Genomic DNA, 26,484 nt, shown 5'->3' with positions numbered 1-26,484 from the left:
ATATATATATATATATGACCATGTGAGATAGCTTGGCGCGTGTGAATGCTATAATACGCGTGAGAGAGTCGGGAGTGGGGGAGTAACACTTCCATGGGCCTCATACGCCGAGAATTATAATGAAGAATGACATCATGTATAGGTAGCAGTCGTTTTTGCACAGATTCCATCAGGACTGAATCATCTTTGTGTGTATCTGTCTCTCTTTACCTGATGTTTACTTCACCTTGCGCGCGCGCGATGCGCATTTCATACGCAAAAGAAACTGGTTTTTTGTACGTTTTGCACGTTCCGCAAATATAGCTTATTCGAGTCAAATTAAGTAATTTTTCACAAATATTTCATAAAACACAAATCTTACCAGTGGCTTTGTTACCATTGGCTTGCCAGGCTTTGAACATAGCGGTGGCTTGCTGAGCCGGCAAGTCTGGATGATTTTCTTTGATTTGAGCTATTTCATTTGGCGTAATATTCAACTCTTGTGCTAATTTTTCCCAATCCTTGTCGAGTAGGTTGGCGATATCGGTCAAACGGATCGTCGCTCTATGAATAGCATCTGGCCTGCCTGAAATAATTTATTCAAATACAATCATGAATGTTATTCAACTTATTGTAACTTTTTGTATGAATATTAAAATAAACTTACTTAAACCTCCATCTCTAAGGAAGCTATAGTTTTTAGATAGTTCAAGCAAGTCGAGCTCTGAACTGCCTCCATCCGGTATGATTTTTTCAGGAAGCATAATATTGAGGGTACAAATCGGCGTTTGAGGTGGTTCACCTTTAGCTTTTTTCGGCTCGCTCATAAACATGATGCGGCCCATTGTGTCTTGCGCATCAGGATCTCTTACCCTTACAGTGAAAGGAACGCGATTTTCTTTAAAACCTCGGAAAGGAAGTTGCAATTGTTCGCCACTTTTGAGCACAGGTACGAGATTACCAGCAAACTCCATAAACTGCGTTTTACCCTCAAGAACCTAGTACAGTATAACAGTCAATTGAGATTATTAAATTGAAGCATTGACGAGTAAGTCAAAACATGCGATTTTTTACCTCGACGTCTCGGCTCTTAGCCACTTCAGTAAAGTGCTCTTGATGCTCTAACGTTTTATCCTCCTTGTCATCGGTCATACAAAATACCCGCAGTCTTGCTTCCAGAGGATCGGTGCGCTTCGCAAATACAACGAATCTATTGTGAAACACAAGACAAGCGTTATTTTTAACTAAATACATTATCATTTATGTGTTGTAAGCTGGCGATTAAATATTTATGACGCGCGAATTATGTGTAAGTGAGGAATGCATTGTCATACTTGGCCATAAACGGCACATGCGTAGCGTGAGTATACAATTCAGTTGCCATTTTTGTAGCTTCGGAAACGTTGCGGCAATCCATGAGCCAAAACCTCGCTGATACTGTGGTCGTGAACGATACACAGTCCTTGACAAATGATAAGGGCGTTGACCCTGTTACGTCTTCCCAAACTGCTCTTAATTGGCCGCCTATGAAGTAGAAAAAAATGCCAAAAATTCACCTCATGAATTATTTACTCAAAGTTTTTTTTTAATTCAATTTAACTGTGTTTTAATTTATGAGATTCGATTTAAATGCCGCATAATCGAGCATGTTTTGCAAGCAAGAGCTCAAAAAGTATAACTTTTTTCCACATTCCAAAGAAATGTATACATTTTTGTTTTAGGGTGTGTATTTGAATGAGAGTGTACAATTTATGACGATAATCAAATGTCAAAAACACATGATCGAGTTTATAAATGGAATTCGACTGATAATGCTTGCGAAGTAACTGAAAATAATTTGACATTTAGCAAGTTCGTATATTTTACAAATAAAAACTTAAAGTGAAAGTCGGAGGAATACTCTGTACATTTTTTAACATAATTATGAATAGAAAATTATTTAAACAAGCCAATGTTAAAAACAGTACAAGAGACATTGTTTATAATGTATGCGAAAAAAAAACAATAAAGTAAATCTCAAGAAATTTATGTGTAATAGTTAATACACAATGTTCATCTGAATATAATGTCATATTATGTATTCACATTGCAATATCTGCTATTCACGTATATGACCTGTTCCACGTTAAACGTAAAAGGTCAAAAAATGGTATACAATGTTAAAATAAACTCATATAAAATACATTAAAAAATGAAAACCACAAAATTTGTGATCTAAAGTATATATTCTCATGTACATATTGATGGAAAATCAATATTGGATTTTTATAAATTAAATATTGTGGGTTTAGGTCATACAGAAAACCGTTTAATATAGTTTTTGAATGGGGGAAAAAAATATTGAATTGTATGAGTGACAAGTGCAAAGCTTTATCTCGTAAATGGGATTTCATTTCTATCTATACAAACCAAATTTACTGTCGATTTTATCTAAGATGAAGGTCGAAACATTTTTGTGATTAATGGTGAAAAATTGTTTTTTTTTTTGTTTTTCACGTGTTTAAGTGAATAAAAAGAAAACTTAATGAAAAATGATAGTTTCACAATTTGAAACTTTTTTTCAAATTTTTAAAATTTGCTTCTCTATGAGGAACCTTTGTGTGGGGGTTTATGTAGTCAGGAAAAATTTTTAGAAGAAATTTAGAAGAAATGTAAACTGAAAACCATAGTAACTAAATCGAATATGCAACAATATTAAAGTCTCAAAACGTTATGTATTACCAATTATTAAAATAAAATATTCAAAACTGATCGATTCTCAGTGGAGTCTAAAGGCCAATAAAAAATTTTATTCTATAAATATGAAATTTTATTGGAACTTTTCGGAAAAATGGCGCAATAAGCGTAATATCGCCAAAACAGCCATTTTTCGAATTTTTTTACACGTTTTTCGACACACTTTGATATCTCCAGACCGTTCAACTAGAAAGCCTATTACAAAAATTTAGCAGGTAGTAGTAGACATTCTGAAGAAGCTTTGTAAATACTTTTGGAAATGAAAGTCATGATCGAACACATTCAGATTTTGTTTTTTGATTCTTTCTATGTATATGGCATTTGGCAATCCGCGTATAAGAGTAAGCCGCGTATAACGAGGGATGCCTGTAATAGGTATTATAATAGGTTTTTCATGTGGCGTAGAAACTGTTGTTTTACTCTGCAAATTTCCAAATTTTAATGCACATTTTAAATTTGTCATTCCACTAGTGTACTTTAACATGAATCAAATCAAAGTATACAAAAATATTTATTTTCGACCTAATATTTTAATTGTTTTATGAAGACTGTTTGTTTTGAGGCATGTAGGATAAATCATGAAAATTTAATATTTTTATTATTTTCATGAATGGCTCATCCAAAAACCAGGCCTATATTAAACTGTTTTTATTTTTTTTTTAATGACCTAAAACCACATCAATATTTAGTTTATAAAAATTCAATATTAAATCTCTTGATCTATGAGAAATAGATCTAAAGAATTGGAGAAGCTTCTTATTTTTTTTATATGTGTGTATATGTTGAAAGGGAGCAATATCATTTTTTGGCCACACAAGTTGACATGATTTGGCCCATATATCATGTGTAAATCAAAATTCTATGAAAAAAATTACTTGACAATAGTTAAATTCGATTTTATACTTTGATTACTAGCAAACTAGTGAGTCATATTTATGGCAAAAGCTAAGCACTTAAGAGCATATATAAACACTACTATAAATTTAAAAAAAAATATCTAAATCATCTAACAATTATTAATAAAAAATCTTTTTTGATACAATAATAACATGTTGAAGTCGCATAACTATGTGCTGAACAAAAATGTATTGATATATAATGCGAAAAATATATAATGATATTATGGACATATTTATAGATTTATATTATATTTTATATGTAATGTAATAAATTTGTAAACTACGTTGGTAAGTAATGATCCATACCTAAATGACTCAATCCTAATAATACGCAAGCATTAACAATGAATCACAACAAGAATATATGTATAACAACAATGATAATCAACAAAATGTTTTTTTTTTTGTTTTGAATAATAAAATTTAAGTTTACAGAGTCTGTGCCACCACAAAATCTAATAATACTCGTAATTGTTTCAATAATAATGTATATAGAAATTCAACGCTTTAACGCTAAAAAGTATCTTTGAAAAATCTGAGAAATTCATTAAAATCAAAATTTTTGTCATTTATGGGAATTTTCTAAACAAAATAAGATTATAATGTATTTTAACACTAAAATATATAGTAGTAAAAAACGAAGTGGCTCTTTGATAGTTGTAATCATTATAAAGTAAATTAAACAAATAAAACATTACCAGTAATGCTGCAAAGCAGTCTAAGTGTCGGAGCATCTCCTGAATATTGATTTATCATCCCCTTATTTGCAGCTTGAGGTACAGGTATGGTTAAAATGATAGGCTTGTGAAACTTTCTTCTTCTGGGCTCGACCGTAACAATCGGAGAAACGGCCACCCTGTTGCCAAGTAATTTAGCAACGAGCTCGGCCGGTATCGGATGAGCCTGTTATTAATATTCAATTAAAACTCTTTCGATTGCAAAAATTAATTGATGCAGCATGGTTTCGTTTATACCTGTAAGCCAACTCGAATTTTCTTGGTAAGAGCTGCTGCTGGAAAGATAGCTTGCACTTGCGGAACAGCTGTGGAGGACACCGTACCTCCTTCTGGACCAACAGCGTGAACTTCTTGTCTTATGCGAGAAACAACAGCGAAATAGTGTGGAAAGTCAACAGTCAATATCCTGACTATACGTGAAGTTTGAAGGTCTTCCAACTGGCTTAATTCTGCGAGACAAATGAGCGGAAATCAGTGAGTGTATTTTAATTTTTGATATATTAGCTTAATCAATATGGATTTCATACAAAACGTACCTTCTCCTTCAAAACTCTCGTTAAGAACATCCTGAACAGCCTCTTCACTAGCTTCCAAGGTGTGCTCGCGCCAAGTTTCTCCATTGTCAGATCTCAGTATAACGATTTCACGCTCTTTTCCACGTAAAGAGGCAAAGTGTGGCACTTCGATGATTACAGGTCTGAATATTTACATAAAAAAATCATTAATGAGAAATACAGCGAGAAAAAAAGTCAAACACGTGGACGGAAACAGAAGCAGTAATTATTGAAGAATGCAAAGAAGCGGTCAATCACAAAGGAATATATCGTATTTATAGCTCTTTTATAATAAATTTGAACTTGAAATAAAATCAACATTTTTATTGCTTTGAATAAAAAAGACATAACGATAATCACGACTGAGTCAATAGTATAATTAAAAGGATTATGTTTAATTGTTGAGAGAAAATTGTCATATTTTTTTACCCTAAAAATTTAGCTCCAACAGGTCCAAGCTCGAGTATGCGACTTGCCAGTGCCTCACCCTCCATCAACGGTGGTGGATTCGTCAGTTTGTCTCTCTTGAGGTAACGGCACGTCACTCTCATGGGCATTGTGGCTTTTCGCGGTGGCACAATGACGCGTACTCCGCTGTGGCGACATCCTCGCATGGCACCGCCTCGGGCGTCCACCAGAAAAGAAACCAGGAAGCTGTTGATTCGCGAGCAACAAGAACGGGAGAGAGAGAGAGAGATACAAAATTATTATCTTTTCTTGAAAAAGTACAAGCTAGGTGTTGCATTATTTGAATTGATTGTCTCGGTGTGTATACACTTTAAGCGCGTTGCTGTGTTATGATAACTTTTCCGTTGTCATAATTAGAAAAGTTTATTGACAAATGTGTGCTTTACCAAATATTGAAGTATATTAATGTGCTGTATGGACGAAATATAATTATGCATATGTCTAGTATATACATTTGTAAGTGTTTTTTTTTTCTGTTAAAAATACCAATGGGAAATGAAAAATACTATATATTACAGGTTATAAAAAATAGATACTTCATGTGACTAATATCTAATAAGAATCAGTTAATAACTTTCCAGACCATATTAAATTAGTGTTAGTAATTATAAATAATTTATGTCTATGATTACTAAACTGCTTTTGTACTGCTGCAAAAGCTCATTTGTATTTTAAAGCGTGACCGAATGTGTATACATAATTATAAAGAGATAAGCTCGAATCGATAAATATATACAGAAAATGACAATGTTTCGAATTTATTTTACACATATATATGATCTGATAAGTTGAGTCCAATAGTAAAATTACTTATTTGTATATGTTCACATTCAAAAACTTTCTATGTGGTTTCAATAGTAACTCATGTTTTAAAATTTTTACTCGCTGCAAGCTAAAGCTTATAAATTTTAGTATTTTTAGAACAAAGTGTTCATTCAGGGGAAAATTCCTTCATGAAACTCAAAAATTTCTAGAAAATCATCATTTTCTAGGGATTTCTAGGGTTATTTAGAGTTTTGTACATAAAATGAAAAAATTATGTGTGCGAATTTTCCCCTAACAGCCAAACCCCATTTGAAAACGCTTCAACAATTCGAAACTGCAGCCTTAGATATATTTGTTTTATACTCTTGAATATTTTTAGAATTTTTTGCTAAAAAGTTAACAAACCCTTCGAAAATTAATAGCAAGTTTGTAGAACATATCTACAACAAATTTTTTTCGTTATTTCAATTCCCAAGACTCTTCTAAATATGAATGGATTATTGATGAATGATGATAAATGATTTTCTTACAAATGAATCCTGATTTTGTATATGAAATGAATTGATGACAATGTTAATGAATCGATGATAATGGCATTGAGTTAAAAAAAAGCAACTGAAAAATTTCTGAGCTAAATGTATTACGCCGTTGAGATGATTTTAAAAATAAAAGATTCTGTCTTTAGTGCGGCATCGTCAGATGGCAATAAAAATAAATTTTGTAACCAAACCGTAATTTCAAAATTATTTTATCGACTGTGCATGTTGTATGTTTTGTGTGTATGCGTACTGTGCATACGTCACTCATAGAAATTGTAAATTTCTAAAGGTCAACTATACATTTGACGTTTTCATTTTGTTTATAATAAAAACTTAAAATAGATACTCAAGAGCGAATTGTTTTTCTACGGTACATTTCTACAACTATTTACTTCATCGAACGTTACATTTGAAAGAAGTTTTTAAATTGAATCTAGAAAAATAAACATTTCAATATTTTTGCAAATCTACAGAAAACAAATGCAAATGAAATATCTTATAATTTGTGAATTTTAAAATTTAAAGGTAACGTTTAGCCAAAAATATCGGGCTTATGCATTTCTTAATTCCTTATCTCGAAGACAAAGCAAAAGAAAAATATTTTTTACCATAGCTTCGACATTGAGTATTATATTAGAGATGCATAATCTCGAGATAAGCCTTGAGCTTTCATGTAATCCCATTCCTTGTGAATGTGTGATAATATGAAGCGATTTTTTTTGTTCTGTATCTAACAGAACTAGTGAGATAAGAATTATAGAAAATATGATATAATTTATAATAATAGCAGAATGAAATATAAATGCCAATGTCTTGAATATAGAAAAATCATAATTCCGCAGAGTAGATAATACAAAAATTTTGTGTCAAGGCTAAAATATCGAATTATGATACATTGCTAACTGTATGAAATTTGTGAAATGATTCATTTGGTGAATGAATAATGAGAGAAGAAGAGAAAAATAAGATGTATAAGAAAACTAAAAAATGACACTGGCGCAAAGAAAATAACGATGCGTATAAACAATATATACTGGAGTACTTATGTACGTGGCAGTATCAGCAGAACGAAAAATAATAATTTACGCAAGCAGATCATTTTTAGCAGTAAAAAAAGCTATACTTTTGATGAAGAAGAAGAGGCTTCCACTTACTTTTTCCATGATGGAATTCTGCGAGTAGCGCAAAGAAAATAAGAACGTAAAGGATCCAAAACAAAATAATAATTACGCGTTAGTAATGTTTAATTATTTATGCTTGATACACATGTAAAAATATAAAAGATATACGCTATCGGCAAAGTAAAAAACATAAAAAATTATACAATGACGATCATGAGATGATGAGTCTAAATTTTAATCTTATTTTATTATCGTTTATTTTTTGTAGAGGATTATATACTCCAATAATCATTATGTATTATAGTATCGAATTTACGTACGACACTGAAATCCATTCACACGAAATATTCATGATCTCATCTTTATATATGATATATTTACTGTGTACATTGTAATATTCCTTTAGCGGACATGACGAAGATGCTGCGAAATACCTAGGATTAAATAACAGAATGATTTGAGAACTATACAAAAAAGATGTTGAATAAAAGTAAATCTGTAAGCATTGACCTAACATTGATTATTGCCAACTGCACTTTATTTACCCTAGTCGAGAAAATTTTATCATAGATGCGACATTGAATTACATACAAAGTAAAAAACATTTCAGAGATTGTTTACTTAGACAATGGCTAAGTTTAGACAATAGGCTAATCGAACGAAACAGCAGGAAATTCAACCAATAAATGAGAAGAATCATTTCAATCAAAATTATCTATAGTCTAGAGGGAAAACTTTAATAAAATTAACAAATTTTAGATTTTATAATTTTCGCTAAACTGTGTGTAAAATCTATTTGAGTATCATTTTTTGAAGGTTTAGTAATTATGATATTAAGAGAAATTTTCGTAAGAGCGCTTAAGCTTAGGCAATTTTACATGAATAGTTAAAGTGTCATTAATATCAATTAAGGCCTCTATATTTCACCGAAATTAAGTAAGCTTTAGAGATTATATTTTAAATTTCAATTTTTATTTAAATAATTTAAAAAATAACGTTATAGGTATGTATGTACCTGTCCCTCCACATTCCTTGTCCTTTTGGCACAGCGCCAAGAGCTGCCAGCGATTCATTTAGGGATTCTATGGAGGCACTAATAATTGGAAGAGAACACCTTAGTGTATGATTATACAAAATTCATCTGTCTAAACCGTGCTTTTTACTCACTCACATGCTATTTGGATTGCTTTGAATTTTATTTTAATTTTTAATTCGTTATTTTTTTCGTGCAGATTATACAATTTATTGATGAAATGTTTGGGTCGTTGTTAAAACTGGATATATATTTTGTAATAAAAGAAAAAAAATATGCCTACACAGATAAATATGATGCGAGATTGAAAAATTAAACTACGAAAACACATTTTTATTCTAGACTTTCAGCAACAAAAGAGAGTTTGTAAAATTACAACAAGAAGAATATAAAGAAGAATCGATTGAAGAAGTTTTAATAATGAATTAAAACACTCGTTAGTCCTATTTACAGTGTAATTTTAGTTTTCGTGGGGTTTTTTTTTTGTAAAGACGATTAATTATTATCAATCACTGTTCTTCTTTGAAAACAATCAACTGCTTAATAAACTACTTGAGCATAATACAATTTTTACGATAGATACATTAACGAGAGGGAGTGGGCAAGCATGCCTTAAATAAATTATATAAATATTATATATACATAATTGGAATGCAATAATAGAAGAAAAGAGTACAGAAAAGAGCTACTAGAATATATTATTTCCTACATAAGTACGGATTATTATACCAACTTCATAACCTACTACAAGAGATCTTCACAATACCAAATTGTTAATAGTAAAATACTAATATTTGTCACTACATAAAAAAACGTATCTACGATTTTAGGTAATGAACCATTTTTTTAGTCACAAGCATTCCGTTTTTCACCAACACCCATACAATTTTCGAAAATAATACTATAATACACAACATTATTGTTCCAAGATTAATTTTTAAAGTTCAACAAAATTATTCACAAAGATAAAATTACTTTTTACTTTTTTCTTATGAAGAAAAATTGCTGTTTTTTAATTTTTAGCAAATAAAGTAATTAGCTATCACTCCAAGGCTGGCAAATATTAATATTCTCGAGGTAATTTTTTCATGAAGCGTGTAAAAATTATTTCTCAATTATTGATTAATTCGAAATACATACATTATAAGCACTTATGTAATAATAGGAATGAAACCATTATTAGTAATATACTTTTATACATAAATATGCATAGTTCAATAAGACGCGTTTAAAAAAAGAAAAAAAAATTATTTACTGAATGTAGCCAGTTAGAAAAAAAGAAAGATCGATACCAGCAAGTATGATAAACATACCCAACATGAACTGGATGGCCACGATTGATATCAACGTTATCAGGTTTATGATTCGCCGCATTTTGTCGATTGTAACTCTCTTTGGTTATCATTTCGGTAATTGTCGGTGCTGCAAAAGAGAATATCAACAAATTATGTATTTCAACAGATAGAAAAAATGCATATCTTTCGAACTAGTCAAGAATTATTCACCTCCGGAGTGCCGATTGTCGCGTTCGTCGTCGGTTACGTTGACTCGCATCGAGTCATCCCCCATAGATTTCATGTCGTCGACGGTCATGTACCGATACTGCTGTTGATCACTGAGCATAGGATCTTCACCTGTGTGATGGGACCATTTTGATGATAATAAACATTATTATGTAAACAAAGAAATCATATTTTCTAGTGTATGATAATTGTACATGTACTTTAGACGATCTAATAATTAATGTAAAAATAAATAATTTTATCGTTAAAATGATTACAATGCAGTTAATGACAAAACCATCGAGTACACTTAGTCGCACGTGCGTGAGTGTTAAATTCCTTCTTGACGCGCCACTTCCTTACACAATTGCATGTGTCTGGCGGCTCTTGTATATTATGTACATTATCATCCTTGTTATCCAATTGTTTTAAATTTCTCAAACCTCGCTACGCGTATATTTTCATTCAATTCAATATTCTTTGCATAATACGTCTTTGCAGTTTCTGTATTGAATGTGTGCGTGTGCGTATAGCAGAGCATACAGCAACACGTTGCCGCGGTGGCCGACAACGATGACGACGACGACAAGTGACGCAATCGCATTAAATACATCATTCGCCCATGAGATCGAGGTCAACGCAAAACTACTCTATTCTCTTTCGGGCCGTTTCGATAAATTATAACTTTTTTTTTAATGCGTCAAATGTAGGCCAACTCTGAATTTGTCTTTTTCTTTCATCGACAAAAAAGTTTGTCTCCAGCTCATTTGAATTGCAAAATACGCGGATGTAAATAAATATATACACAGACGAATAGCAGTGCAGTATCGACAAAAAAGAGAGAGACAGAGAGAGAGCGGTACATTAAAAACGCACCAAATTCAATCAAGAGCTTGCTTATAGGCCACGGTAGTAGGTACACGAGTAAAGCAATCGTGTATTAATAGAAATTCACTGGTCGCAAAAACATACGCGTACACAAGCGGGCACAAAATTTGACACTAATGCCGCTACCCGAATCGATTCGACTTGCCGATAACGAAATTAAAATTATTATCTTTATGATTATACACAACGAAAAGGCCTCGGTCGACTGAAAGGGGAAAAAAAGCAAACACCGAGATAAGAAGTGCCGCACGGTTTATACAGTGTGAAAAAGAAGCCGAGCAAGTTTCATTGAGCCAAAAAAGCACGTGTCGATTCACGCAAATATAATCGCTGTACAGTGGTGTGCGTGTATACGAGTATTGGAGTAGTCAAAACAGAAGCGCACACACGCACACACTCGCGTAGATACACAGATGCACAGCACAGATGAATAATAATGCACGAAACATAGGTGTAAGTATCAAGCGGTCCATTTAAAGAACACACACAGATGTACCCACCGCAAAGTACGCAAGTATGTATACATGTACGAATATATGCAATGTACGTAGACTAAGGTATGTAGCGAGTCACTAGTTGCGCGGCACCGTCTTCACGAGCTCCGGTCCAACCGGTTTTTTTCTTCGATGCGGCGCACAATTTAATTCGGCGATAATATCGAGTGCAATCGACAAAATGGAAAACGCGTAGAGATTCACAAGCACGAGCTCGAGGGAGAAATAGAGTGCAAGAGCGTTGGCGACTCAAACAACACACGTATAATACGCACTCTGTTAATCCGCAATGATAATCCTTGAAGATATTTTCAGTCAACGCCGTCGTGTACGTTTGCGCGCGCGAGCCTCTCTGTGTATAATATACAGCCGTGTGCGTTGCCCTGCTGCTCTTGTGCAGCCTCATGGGAGTGTGAGCCGCTCTCCAAGAGTGAGCGAGAGAGACAGAGAGGCTGCTTTCGCTTCCCTCGAAAATCGTGCGCGATTAAAAGTGCAGATATACCGACTACACACGAGCGAGAGAGAGAAAGAGACGCGAAGAAAGAGAGAAGCAGAGAGGTGGCCCAAGCGATGCTCGCGCTCAAAGAGCGACAGTGAGCGAGCATTACATTGGCGGGTTTTATGTCTTTTTTTGTTGTTGTTACTCGTCGTCGTCGTCGTCGTCGTTGCTGCTGCTTTTTTGCAAACGAAAAGAAAGAGAGGCAAGAGAGAAACGAAGATTGGCGCGCTGCGGCATGCATAATGAGTTATTATCACGAAGAACGTCTGTTCTTGCAACCGATGATAATGCAGCGAATGTATGCAACGCGTCGAAAATCACCGCAGCCTAGTTCAACCTTACAATAGGACGGACTTATGGCCAGCCTATACCATATCGAAGAATGCGTCTACGCGCCTACACGCAACGACGATCTGCCAATTGCCTAATTGAAAGCTCGGCTAGACGCGCGCGGTCTATGCTCTGCTACGCTCGGCGCAATCGCCTCTTCAATTTTCTCCTTTTATAGTTCAACGATTGACAGGCAGACGAGATTAGTTGTTTATTTTTTCATTCGCTCTAATCAAATTACGGCGAAGATTCCTGCGGTATGTCATAACAATTACACGAAAAGCATGTACGAGCTACTTCGAGCTCGCTGTGTCGTTTCGATTTTCTGTCATACGTGTGCAGCGCCTGTGGTAGTGAAAAGTCTATTTATGGAAGATATAATGAGTCGAAAATTGATAAGAGATAAGCGACTCGCGGACACAATCGTAAACTAAACCGCGAGCGTGCACAACTCGGTCGATATCTATGTACTTCGGAGCTGCGAACTACCGAATTATTGGCGTCCGGTAAATGTATAATGTAAAGCTGCTCGTCGTCGACGTTAGTACATACATACGATACGTACGTACGTGAGAACCAAACGGGTAGCTTTTATCGCGCATGCATGTACACGACACGTTTAAATTGAGCGATGCGTCACCGCAATTATTACTTGTATTTATTTGCAAGAGATGTTAAATGGCAAAAACGTGTTCTTTCATCCCAAAGCAACGCTGCTGCTTTACGAGCATCCGTTGGCGCATGCATACACGAATGTGCAGCGGGCGTTATAAAAATCATTAAGAACTATTATAAAGACGAAATCTCGCTGCGTTACTCGATCGGTTTCGCGGCGCGAAATGTCGATAGTTTTCCGTGCTAGCCACGCACATTAAGCAATTTTCGAATTTATACTGCTCGCTTGACCTTCCTATTTTACTCGCAGCCATGTTTTTTTGAGCTTTATCGCTATGCACTACGTCAATTATGTATTTTCTTTCGCGCGCCGCGAGTTAATAAAGCCTGCCTAATAAAACCTTATTTTATATTTGCGAAATGTCTTGGAGATGCAGTTGCGCGACTGAGGAGAGACATTATAAATGCATTAAAATCAATATTTCCTCGAGCACATTGTATCGTCGCGCGCTTTTCTAGAAGCTATTTTTTCCATGCCTCGAACTTATGTAACGGCTACCACGAGCATCGTGTTTTCTCAAACGAAATCTTCAACAGGTTGGAACTAATACAAAATTTCATTCACATATGCGCGCGTATAAATTTGCATCCGTTTTGTCAGCTTATGCATAACAATGCGAATATAATATTTCCCGTTATGAAGCGTGCCGCGTGCTATATAGCTATAGGTGTGTACCGTTGGTCGTCGCGTACCGCATCGATACGTAAATATATCTAATTAATCTCGGCACAGGCGCGTTCGCAAAAAAGCATAGCGTTTTCCAAATATACGCGGATCGCCTTTGCGCGCGCGCGCGCGACCAAAATAGTTTTTCACGACCGAACGGCAAGAAAATATTCACACGCCCAAGAGGATTTCCCCCCTACCTCGGATATAAGTCAGCCGTCGTCGGGGCGACAACAAAAAGCACGCGCGCGCCCGAGCCGATGATGAGCGACCTACTTTTGCGCTTGTGGCCATAGCGGCGCAATTATAAATCATGTGCCTCGATCGCCTGGACTCGAGTGCCGTTGCTGGCGCCGAATTCTTTGCGCGGCCATTAAGATGCGTAACGCCACATCCTGCTCTTAAATGGCCACGTGTCTATGGGCTTGCATCAATGTATCATATCGATAAAGAGCGCGCGAATGTTGCTCAATCGCGAGCGACGAAAAGCTCGGGCCTTTTGAAAGTTCCGCGAATCCGAAGCTCGGCTCGCTCTACTTTTTAGTGTGTCAAATGTGCGCAAATAGAGAAAGATTGTATTTAATTAATATTAGCACATAGACATGCAGTCACAGGGCGAACGTCAAAACTCGGGCTTATAAAGCAATCAGCACATGCAAAATTAATATCTATTTTTTATTTAAGAATAAACAAGTTAGGTGTGTGTGTGTATTGGATGCTGCAGATGTGGCTGCGAGCGAGCGAACTTGAACTTAATTAGCAGCGGCGGCGGAGGCGACGAACGGTAGTTCAAGCCAAATATTATGCAGCTGTGCTGCAGCGAGTATTTTTCTTTTGCTTTTTTATTAAATGAAGTGTGAGAAAGTTCAGTGCACTTTTGGATTATAGAGGCGTGCGATGATGAGCGCGATGATGATTTTCGTTCAATATAATCTCTCATACTCATGACGTCGCTGTTCCTGTGGTTTCGTCGACTAGTGCATCCACAGCAAGGCATTCTATCCTTGCTCTTCTTCTTTTTCTTTCTTTTCTTAATTTCTGGCTCGTCGTTGCTAACGACTGCGCCCACTTGCAGCTTCTTCTTCATTTTTTTATCCTCCTGTGCTTTCGGCATACTGCACAATACTCTTATTTACGCGAAAGCCAACCGAGCAAAAACACCTTGTAACATTTGCATCCAACTGCTATGCACTGCGGGAATAGTTACAACGCACTTAGAGATCGCATTACGCGCAGACTAATTTTTTTCCACACATCTCTCTCGCACACACTGGACGTCGTTGATTATTTACGTAACGCGCAATAATTTTATTCGCAACGAGAAGAAAATAAAGAAGAACGGCACAACGATGTAAAACTATATCGTGTAAGAAATCGAGGAGGAGAGCCTCGACGGATGCGTCGACGCGCGGCAGGAACTCGACGACAACGCACAGCGACGATCAGTTCGGCAACTCAGACACGACTATTATACTAATTTTATCATAGCGCACGCGAAAAAGCTACGTCGGAAACGTACGTATAGAGAATCGCGCGCGCGGGAACGAGCCGAGTCGCCCCTCTACCTCAACGTCGACGAGCTGCTGCAATTGGACGCGTCGGAAAAGCTTCGGTGGAAAAAAGGTAGGCGAAGCGACAAAAAAAGCCGAGCTTGTTCGACTCGCGATACTCGTCACGGCAGGTGCAAAGTTTTTTCAGCCAAGTCTTTTGCCAACTCTTTGCTCGCACACACGAGGATTCTTATCGCGCACGAGAGCAACACCTTATGATGTACGCGCGATAAGTGCACGCCGCACGACATCGGCCTCGAATTCGCGAGTCTGCGCCGGAGTCGCTGCTTACCGAGGCACCCTGTTAAATCGGAAAATTAAATTTTCTCACGGATTGTCGCGTTTACGCACGTTACATAAACAAAGCGCACAATTTCTTACGCGTAAAAATACAAAAGACATTGGTTTTGGCCGAAAGCCACCGCGAGCGTCTATCTTTTGCTTGCTCGCCGTGGATCAGTCTGCGAGACTTTCGGTATACACATGTAGGTATATAAGCTTACATTAGAGCCACCGAAGCGAACTACATCTCGCTTAGAACTGAAACCATAAAGACCGTAAGGCTGTAGCAGCTCGGCTCTTCGTCGCGCGCTGCACTTGGTGCGCGCTATGCCTTTAACTGCTATATGCATTCGTGCACACAGACACACAGGCACACACACACACACACACACGAGCATTGCGTAACCATTCATGGCAGGTATACAATGCAGAGGTAGGGGATTTTATGTATACACACATGTAAGAAAAAGAAGCACGTGCAAGCGCGACGTTATGTGCATCGCTGATCGTCGCGGAAAATATTTTTTTTTTTCCTATTTTTTTTCTTCGGCTTTTTAGTGGTCGCGTGCGAATTTTTGCTACGCGTAGCTCAACTGTTTCGAGCACTGGTCTAAGCGCAGTTTGTGTGTATAATGAGCCCCTGACACGGATTTTTCATCTTTTATAGTGCTCAAGCCTGTGCGCGCTATTTTTTCGTTTGCTCGACAAATTAGCAGTCGGTCGCGATCGCGATATTTTCCTTCGACTAGGATTACGATTCAACGCTCATCGGTCGTGCATTAATCTTACAAAGTAATTCAAAATTTAATTATATTCTACTGGCGTATTTCAAAGAGCGGTGCGTTCGTTACATAAAAGAGCTCGCCGACGTAAGGAAGTTGTAATTTGTTCATTTTTCGATCGTGTTACGACAAATACACACACAATACAGCGAGGCCCTCATTTTTCTTTGTCAGTCTTTTGATAACGATTTTTTCTCATTATTATGTTACGCGCGAATTTCAATACTCGAATATTCGCCTGTACAACAACACCTGTAAATCAAAAGGGGCCAAAAAAGTAACGATTACGAAAATAGATTGTACAAGGAACAATGATAAAATATACCTCGAAATATACACGTACGAACGAATGTTTAGGGGCATTATAATATCAACAAAAGTCCGGTAAAATAGTCTCGCGGGCGCGCGTTTAAGTGTATATTTATCCGCGAGACGCGCGCGCGAATCCAGGAAAAGAGCCAAAAACTAGCTGCACGCACACTTGTTTCCGATATTATAGCCCATCGAAGTCCATTGTTGATAAAATACAGATCTCGCGCTCTCTTTTCTCCGAAGGCGCGCACATGTGATGCAGTGGCAACTATGAATCTGGCATATTGTGCAGGATAATGCTCTGGCCTATTTAACGATCCGCACACAAGCGCGCGCGCGCGGCCAAATATCGATTCTTTTTCTCTTCGCTCTTTTACGCGAGTTTAATGGACTCGAGCGGGAGTAAGAAAAAATCTCGATATACCGCGCTCATCTGGGCTTGGGATTATTTTAAAACGATGACTAACCAGTCGATATGCCGTTTATTATTTCACGATATATGCAAGCGTATATACGCGTGTTGCACAAATATGACTACAAGTAAATATTTTCAGCTCTCTTTCGCTCAGTGTCTGTAGCGGCGCCAAATCGCCCGCCCGCTCTTACGTCTATAATCATCGTCATTAATTAAAATTTACAAAAAGAAAACGCAATCGAACGTGCAAGCGCGTCTACTTCTCCAAGTAGAGCATAGAGAGAGCAGAAATTGTAACGATGATGATAAACAAACACGGAGCGTGCCACTCGTGCCGCTCGATGGGTGTTGGCCCAAGGCAATACAACTCCATATTGTCTACTTTAGAAGCACCTACTTCATCATCCTCCTCGTGTACGTCGTCATCGTTCGACTCTTCTGTCTTATCCAATACCCGCGAGCAACAGATTTCCTCATTCGAATTAACATATTGTGCGTATTAAACTCGAGTCGTGAATTTACTATTCGGCCGTGTTGCTTCGCAGATGCACAATATGTACTCGCAGGCCTATTCATAAAAAGTGAAAATTCCGATGTGGATCGAAAATTTATTCCAGAGCGCAATAATAGAAGCCAACTGTTGGCTCGACGCTAGCACTGCTGCAGTCCATACAGCCTGTAAGGCAGATCGGGATCATCGGCGACGAGCGATTAATTGCAGCAGACGTTCTCGGAAGAACGTAATGAATAGGCAAACAACGAAAATTGCTGCCTTACATGCCGATCGAGGCGAAAATATTCTTATTTTTGATGTAAAGCAAGGCTACGAGTCGTTACAACTCGAGCCGTACTCTTGCGGTGTCTATCCTATTATTTTTCATTTCCTTCTTTGTTGCGCGGCGTTGATTATCTAACTTGAGCTGTTCGTGTATACGTGCGTGTATGTGCTCGTGCATCGACGTTACGCACGTCTTTGGATGCTGCCGAGGCTGATTAGTTTTCACCTATTTGCTGCAGCTGCATCGACGAGTATCACGTATACACTTGTGCAGCGGAGGTCAAATGACCAGAATTGACACGATCGTGTGTTATATCTGTGCCGCATGCGCCATTGGTCGCATGTAACGAGTAATTTTTAAAACAAACATTAACGCATACAACCAGAACAGCTACGTGTGACTACTTGATCTAGCCTACATGAGAAATATATATTCACACATCTAAATTGTAAAAGAAGCGCAGCGAATCATACCAGAAGCGGTTAGCCGTACAAAAATAAAACATAACAATGATAAATGCATGACCAGAAGAACAAGGAGAACGACGATGACGATGATAAGCTCATAACAATCATAAGAGATGAATTATTGAGAATCGATGTACGAAGCGAGCAAGCGCGATCGAGTAATTATATACGCCGAGCGTCGCGCAACCATAACGACCGCGCACGTAACCAGATTATTTTTGATCTATTGATAGATGCAGTCGATCGTTACATGTATGTTTATAATATGAATGACAATGAGAAAACAAAAAAAACATCGCAAAAGCAGCCACAAAAAACAGAGAATGAAAAAGAGAAAGAGAGAGAGAGAGAGATTATGGCAAACTTACGAGTATAAGTCATTTGGCCCTGGTAGTAGGAAGGTAGGTACACGTGTTGCGCATGAGGCGCTTTACCCGCGTACACATTCATGGCCGTTGTGCCGATTTCGTCGCCACCTGACATTCATTATATGCACATTTGTATTGATATACCCCGGCGATTCATCAAAATTAAAAACAAATCCTATGCAAGTACGATGCTCTCAGTCGAGTATACGCGAAACAAGTCGTGCAACGCGCGCAACATCTTTTTGAGTTTTGATATCGAATTTTTTTTTTTTTTTGCAAAATAGGACGCCGAAAATAACTACGCGGCCGAATATAGACTTCTAATGGGATGGCTATATCATTCAATATGAGTGGAGCAGTGACTTAATGGCTAACAAGACCTAACGTAACTTTGATGTGAATAAATGCTTTAGAAAAGGACATTTATTATATTAGTCATGCAAAAAATATTTCAAATCACCACAAAAAACTAACATATTCGAGTTAATCTAACGACTTCATTTCCCGCTGTTAGTCACAAAATATATGGCTTGAGTAAAATTACATTAGTTGATCCGAATTAATGCCAATTTTCGTCAAAGAAATCGCATGCTTTTAACGGTCGTTAAAACTCTGAGCGCACATAATTTAACGTAAGCAACATCATATTGAAATCCTAAGTGTAAGCGAACAAACGGCATCTACGTGCCCCTCGAATTGACTTACCACCTTCATCCTCGCTATCACTCATGAATGTTTCTTGCATTGATTCAGGCGCTTGCACTTTGTACTTCTCTTCGATGGTCACGGTATGAGTGGTAGTGATAACGGTCTCCGTGACAATTTTTAATGTTTCCACGACCGTTATGTATCCGAGTTTTTGTGCGATGTCCAGGGCTGTTTGGCCATTCTACAATAAAAAGAGAAAATTAAGCAACTGCTTGGCCTCAAGAGCGATATGCAAATTTCGCGAGGCACGGGTAAAAAGAGAAAACAGAGATTAGACGAACATTTACATGTGCAAACACGGATACAAGTAAGTATACATGTAAAATATTTAACGCTACACGAAACATTACTTTGGCACTTTAACAATTCGTGTACTTACATTGGTGACGGAATTAGGTTGAGCCTTGCTCTCAAGAAGAAGATTGATAACCAATGTGTGTCCTTGCTGAGCGGCCTGATGAAGAGGAGTGTATCCGGCATTGGTGCGCTTTTCCACCGTAGCTCCGGAGCTCAGTAGAAATCGGACCATCGCAGCTTGACCAAAGTGAGAAGCGACGTGCAGCGGAGTGTAACCGGCCTGAAGTAGGTACGCAGCAAAAAAAAAATTAATTCACACATTAATTTTTATCGTTTTTCACTTTTTTACATTTTTCGAAGCAGCGTGGTATGTACGTGCACGCGCACGACAATCCAGCCTTTGTTTAAACGCGTACTAAAAGTACACTGTGAGGCGCGCAATATGTATGCATAGAGGGCACGTATAAAAGCAAGTAGAGCAGAGCAAGGGCGATTAACATCAGCTCGTTAAATTAGTATGCGTACTCTCTTTTGTAATTCAATTATGATGCTGAGTTCGATTGAAAGACGCGCTTTTGTTTATCAGCACCACGTAATCAACTGAAATGACCAGAGAAAAAAATCGCTTACTTTGGTTTTTGCATTGACTTGGGCGCCGTTTTTAACCAGAATTGAAGCTACATTGACTTTGTCTTCTTGTGCGCACAAATGTAGCGGTGTAAGTCCGTTCTGTGAAAAATACATCATTTGGTAAATATCGCAAGAAAAAAAACTTGCTTCGCATAAGGCTTGGCAAAAATTCAACAAACCTTGGCGTTCTGATTGGTATCGGCTTTATGCTCGATGAGCAAAGTCGACATATCGGTATGTCCTTCTTGGGCACTCAAATGAAGCGGCGTGAAGCCGGCTTTGGAGTCGGCATTAGCTCTTGCACCGTATTCCAGTAGCGTTGTGGCAATGTCCATCTATTGAGAAGCAAAAAAATCAACGTTGAGAGCATCAATAAAAGCATGAAAAAAAGCAATATCATGGACCTTGACTAGGTTTTTGTATCTCACCTGATTCTTGCGCGCTGCGATGTGAAGAGGAGTATGACCATTTTTGGCCATTGCGTGCGGTGAAGCACCCTTATCTAGTAAAAGTAGAGCCACATTTTGATGATCGTAGTGAGAAGCTACGTGCAGTGGAGTAACTCCGTTCTGCAAGAAAAAATTTAGACACGCGCCGTAAGTCAAAAACTCTCTTCGCTTTTATTTTCACAATGTATTACCTTTCCTTGAGCGTCAACCGGGGCATTCTTTTGCAGTAGAAGCCTAGCAACGTTCATGTTGCCGTATTTAGCGGCTAAATGCAAAGGCGTGAATCCTTTTTTGGTGACTGATGTGAGAGAGGCACCATTCTCCAATAAAACCGATGCTACCTAAAATTTGAAAAATAACACTCAGCTCCGATTCAAGAAGATTTATAAAAATCTATAATCATAATCTTACTTCTTCTTGGCCTTCTTTGGCAGCTATATGCAATGGCGTGTACAAATCTTTAGTTGTTACATCGACACTTGCGCCATGCTGAAGTAACAGCATGACGATATCTACGTTACCGAGGCGCGAAGCGACGTGTAGTGGCGTTTGCTCCTCCTGCAAATGTGGAAATGACAATCAAACTATTGTTCATAGGACAGAGTAAAAGTAGGAACCTACCCTAGCACGGGCATCAACCTGTGCCCCATTCCTCAGGAGTATTCTAATAATGTCAGTCTGATTCGCTCTGGCTGCTAAATGCAAAGGTGTTTCACCTCTAACCGTTGGTATGTCTGGACTAGCTTCGTGTTGCAGCAGGTAAATGACAATATTCATACAGCCCATGAAACTCGCGACATGAAGAGGCGTCAAACCGGACTAGATTAATGAAAAAAAACAATTATTGTATTTGACACAATAATGAAATATCTCGACAATGTACAGAAAAAAATGTATTTACTTCGGTAGTTGCTTCAATACTGGCTTTATGTTTTAACAGCAATTCAACGACTTTAATCCTATTTTTTTTGCAAGCGATGTGAAGTGGAGTAAAGCCATTCAATGCCCTGGCGTTGGGATCGGCATTACGATCCAAAAGCAATTTAGCTACTCTAACGTGTCCACAATGAGCAGCTACGTGTAAAGCCGTGAGATAGTCGACCGTGACTTCGTCAACAGGAGCTCGGTGATATAATAAGATTCGGGCAGCATCGACATGGTCACCCTGGGAGGCCATGTGCAGTGGTGCCAGTCCATTCTGTGAAATTTATTGTTTGAAATTAGTTGCGTATTCGAAATTTATTCTATGAGTAATGCAGTGGACTTACTTTGGTTTTCGAACCAATAGGGGCTCCCTTTTCAATGAGTATATCGACGACTTCATGGTGTCCAGAGCGAGCGGCGCAGTGCAGAGGTGTGAGTCCGTCTCTAGTTTTAGCTTCTATGTTGGCTCCTTTGCTCATCAGTAGATTGACCATTTTTATCTTTCCCCATTTAGCTGCCACGTGCATAGGAGTGATATTGTGCTGAAAAGGAATGGCATGTTGTAAAAATTTAATTATTCAATTTGAATAGTTTTAAAAGCGTTTAAAAAATACCTTAGCTGCAAAATTAATATCTGCTCCTTTATCGTAGAGCAACGAAGCGATTCGATCGTTGCCATAGTGTGCGGCGATGTGAAGCGGTGTGAAGCCACTTTTCGAAGTCACATCTGGATTGTGGTCATTCTGAATTTCAATTAAATAATTGTTTCAATAGTTTTTTTCGAATTCGAGATTTAATAAATGCATTATAATACACACTTGTAAAAGCAATGCTGCCGCTTTGCAGTCGTCCTTCTTGGCCGCAATGTGCAAGGCGGGCAATCGAACTTTGCCTCTCGTATCGTTTTCCAAAAGCACGGCCACTACCTTATCGTGGCCCTGTTGCATAGCGACTGCCAAAGGTGTAAAGCCGTCCTGCAACACGTAAATAGCTTAGCTTTATTTTCCGACATGGAGCGCATTGAACAAAAGGTCGATCAAGTAATTACATACCTCGGTGGCAAGTGTCTGGTTGGCTCCTTTGTTGAGGAGAAATTTAACGACCGAATCGTGATTTTCTTGCGCTGCCATGTAAAGCGGAGTGAATCCATTCTGGGATTGCGCATTGACCGACGCTCCTCTCTGCACGAGCAAGTGTACAACCTCCTCTTGTCCGGCTGGAAATAATAATTTTTCGATATCAGAATCGTCGGTCCGTCGTAAATGTTTAAAGGCTCGTAAAGCAAATGTAAGGTATCATAGAAAGATAGCTAACCAAGAGAGGCGATGTGAAGAGCGGTATTTCCCTTTTTTGTGGCCGCATCGACGATCGCTCCGCGCAGCAGCAGCTCCTTCACGATTTCCAAGTGTCCGTCCTTGGCCGCCAAGTGCAAGGCGTTCAGTCCATTCTGCAACGTACACAGGATGTTATTTTATTATGAAGAAAAAAGCTTCGCACGCACTCCAGGACGCGCATCTAGAAATATAAAGAGTCAACGATACACACAATGTATCCTTGAAACTTTATCTCCCCTTTCGCCGGCTGGGTTGAGCAAACTTTTTACCCTCTCTTAAGGCCTTTGCGTGCTATACAAATGCATGAAGCACATGATTTTACGCACAAAAGTGCTACAAGACACTCAGACGGCTTTGATAATGCGCGCACCCCCGTTCAGGTTATCTACACGACAAAAGAGCTTTAAAGTATCCATTTTTTTTCTCTTTCAGCCTCTTTCAGCCTCTTTCAAACCATCAGTCACGCAGCTTTTATCTACATATACCTACAGACCGGGAGGGGTCGAGACCTTTCAGAATTGCCATGTAATGAGCTTACCGCATTAGAGGTGTTGATGTCCACCCCGGAATCCAGATACTCGAGGACTTTTTCCAGCTGACCAGCTCGGGCCGCGCGCAAGAATAATGTGCTCGGTTCTCCCTGCAACACAGAAGCAATTAACATGCGTTAGTGATTTAATTTTGCCGATCGATCATGCTCAGGTGATTGATATATTTTATAATTGTCATTAAGTGCCGGTCGATAATTGCTTAATACGCCGAGCCGCCTAGATATCACGTGCGTTGATGCTGCACTCGTTTGAGCTATTTTTATTTTGAAATTGCTCGAGTAGACACGCGCACGAGCCATTCATCATAGCCATGTCCGCAGCCACAGAGACTTTAAAGTCGTACACTTTATTACTCTCTGTGCCTGCATTACACTGCAGAGAAAATGTATAAGGCATACCGTGTCACGATAAAATGTCCGCAAAGTATATATACTATAGCAACATATATAAAGATTGTTCTTATTATTTTTTATTATTATTTTCATTCCTTTTGCACGATAAGCGGAAGAAAGAGAGAAATATAATAGCGATTTGGCACGCGACTTTACCGAACGCAAAAGTAACGGTAAATATTAGCTCGGAAGCGTATCGATGACTGACTTTTCATTAAAAGGTATTGGTGAACGAACGAAAATCAAATGATTATTCTATACGAGAGTCGGATGGTCAATATTTGTTGGCATTAAGTCGAATCGTACAGCTTTTCTATACATAAAATGAATTAAAATCGATAATTATACAAAATTCGTGACAAAAGAAACGAGCCCAGAAAAGATAGGCCTTTACGAAGGGTTGACGCACGAAAGCGAGGGTGAAAAGGCTAAGCATATTATGTAGCTCGTGCCAAGAAAGGAAGAAGCCGCAGAAGGCGTACACGGTGTGTAACTTGTACACAGATCGGACGCATATCCTGCGGGTATCGCCGGTAAATTGTGGGTAATCGATATCCCCTACATGTGCTTTTCTTTCCTTTTCCCCCGACATATGCAGCTATTGAGCAGGATGGCTCGTGAGTCTGCTAGTTGCCGTGCAATACATCGCTTTTATCTTTTTTGTATCTCCTTATAAGAGAGAAAGAGACTCTACTTAGTCTCCTGTCGATAATAAATGAATGACAGTTCAGCGATACAACAGTTACAAAGAAAAGATACGAGGCGAGCTCGTTAGATTTCGAGTTTTAGCTCAAAACTCGGTCACGAGCTGTAAGCGAAAAAAACTTTCTCTCTCTCTCTCTGCCAGAAGAAATCTCTCGAGTGTACGTAAGTAAAAACTACATTATTCAACGCTCGAGCTAGCGAGCACTTGTACTTTGCAAGTTCAAATGAAAACAAACATGAAATCTGCAGCTTGCGAGCATCGAGCAGTGTTGATATAAAAAGCTATTTCAGTTAGGAGGAGATCAATCGCACTAGCACGCATTTGAGTATGTGTATTTTTATTCTGGCCCTTGGCCACTTACGATTAATACTTTCATCGCGTGTATTATTTAACGCTAATTCGGTTGATTCTTTCGTATATTTTAGTTGCTGAAACAGTCTTGGAAACGTCTTGTACAATCAGAGTGTAAGTGTGCACGCGAATTCTCGAAACGAGCGGGAGGCAAAAAAATCAATATAAGCATCTCGCTTAGACGAACGCATCTTGTAGCGCGGTTAGCGAGTCTCTTTTCATCGAGTCTCGAGGTGCACGCGGGGCCGTATAGCTAGGTGTATCGCTGTCGACGTTTACCTTTGCGACTAGGCGCTGCTCGACCGACTTGTAAAAAATTCACGTACTCGCGCGCTCTCATTGCTCGCTCGCGAGGTCAACGACCTCGGCACGTCATAATCATTACCGAGGCGCGGGAAATTCTTGAACTTTACTCGCGCGCACTTGCGAGATGCTTATTTTATAATAATGATTCAGAAGCGGAAGCGCCGTACCTTTTATACACCTACGCATTACGGTTCATTCTTACTTTGACCTTGCGAGCGTGCACAACTTGACTTGCGTAATAATTCGAATGAAACGATCGAGTGTGAAAAAAAGTGCGCGTGACGCCTCCGATAGTATATAACTGTATGCCAAGGAAGAGAGAGAGAGAGAGAGAAAGAGAAAAAGGAAACAATTTTTTTATGGCCTTCCTTATCTTAGTGGCGCCTGTATATGGACGAACGATGACGGCTCGAGAGACGAATACTTGTGAATTATGAATTCATCTCAGATGACTGCGTGAAATTTTGCACGCCAACGTTTGCTGCCACACTTTTTTTTCTCTCCTCGTGACACTGAATATAAACATGACGAATCGATGCTTTTCGAGGATTGACATCATTTCTTTTCTGCGATGCACTGGGTAAGGAGCTAAAAATGTTTCGTGCAGCTACAACAATTGAGCTTATGCCACGAATTCGAAGCACTTGGCGAAAACGAACTATTTATAAAGCCCTCTGTCTTTATTTCTCCCTCTCTCGCTCTCTCACTCTTTCTTTCTCTAGAGTATGAGAAAATTTGCCTGCAGCAAATGATGCGAGGCAATTTTGTATATTTCCTCTGAAAGCTCGACACGTACGCCAAGAGGTTTTTCGCCTCGAAAACAAATATCGATGTTTTGTGCGCGATCGAATCTAATATTAGAGCCACAACAGCTGAAGCATTTAAAAAAGTATTCACACGCACGTTAATAATTGGGTGTTTCTTATCGTGTCTAAGAAACGGACGAAAAAAAAAAGGTAATTAGGCCAAGGTCGAAGAAACATGCACAGACGCGG

The 26,484-nt window shown here is 38.4% G+C and overlaps 1 protein-coding gene across 13 annotated transcripts in view; it reads right to left on the bottom strand.

Moving 5' to 3' along the window:
- Positions 1 to 26,484, bottom strand: part of LOC106651724 (ankyrin-3-like) — a 59,262-nt gene that overhangs the window by 20,533 nt on the left and 12,245 nt on the right. For 8 of the 13 annotated variants that reach the window (XR_002763478.1, XR_002763483.1, XR_002763484.1 and 5 more), the window contains exons 2-28: positions 23,722 to 23,823; positions 23,164 to 23,296; positions 22,902 to 23,065; positions 22,668 to 22,823; positions 22,464 to 22,592; positions 22,194 to 22,391; positions 21,827 to 22,123; positions 21,547 to 21,744; positions 21,337 to 21,483; positions 21,117 to 21,266; positions 20,905 to 21,045; positions 20,656 to 20,811; positions 20,477 to 20,575; positions 19,929 to 20,126; positions 19,547 to 19,730; positions 18,842 to 18,949; positions 10,337 to 10,465; positions 10,145 to 10,253; positions 7,832 to 7,849; positions 5,335 to 5,559; positions 4,888 to 5,048; positions 4,589 to 4,800; positions 4,313 to 4,517; positions 1,314 to 1,503; positions 1,054 to 1,189; positions 647 to 977; positions 362 to 565 (exon numbers count right to left, since the gene is read on the bottom strand). Coding sequence is in view for 3 of the 13 variants with exons in the window: in XM_023459405.1 (XP_023315173.1) it covers positions 362 to 565; positions 647 to 977; positions 1,054 to 1,189; positions 1,314 to 1,503; positions 4,313 to 4,517; positions 4,589 to 4,800; positions 4,888 to 5,048; positions 5,335 to 5,559; positions 7,832 to 7,849; positions 10,145 to 10,253; positions 10,337 to 10,465; positions 18,842 to 18,949; positions 19,547 to 19,730; positions 19,929 to 20,126; positions 20,477 to 20,575; positions 20,656 to 20,811; positions 20,905 to 21,045; positions 21,117 to 21,266; positions 21,337 to 21,483; positions 21,547 to 21,744; positions 21,827 to 22,123; positions 22,194 to 22,391; positions 22,464 to 22,592; positions 22,668 to 22,823; positions 22,902 to 23,065; positions 23,164 to 23,296; positions 23,722 to 23,823 (4,480 nt within the window). In the remaining 10 variants the exon portion in view is untranslated. The other 5 variants (XR_002763480.1, XR_002763481.1, XR_002763482.1 and 2 more) reach the window with 5 other exon arrangements.

The sequence above is a fragment of the Trichogramma pretiosum genome, unplaced genomic scaffold (genome assembly GCF_000599845.2).
Source record: "Trichogramma pretiosum strain Unisexual culture from Peru unplaced genomic scaffold, Tpre_2.0 scaffold57, whole genome shotgun sequence".
Taxonomy (NCBI): domain Eukaryota; kingdom Metazoa; phylum Arthropoda; class Insecta; order Hymenoptera; family Trichogrammatidae; genus Trichogramma; species Trichogramma pretiosum.
This window is presented reverse-complemented; position numbering and strand designations above follow the sequence as displayed.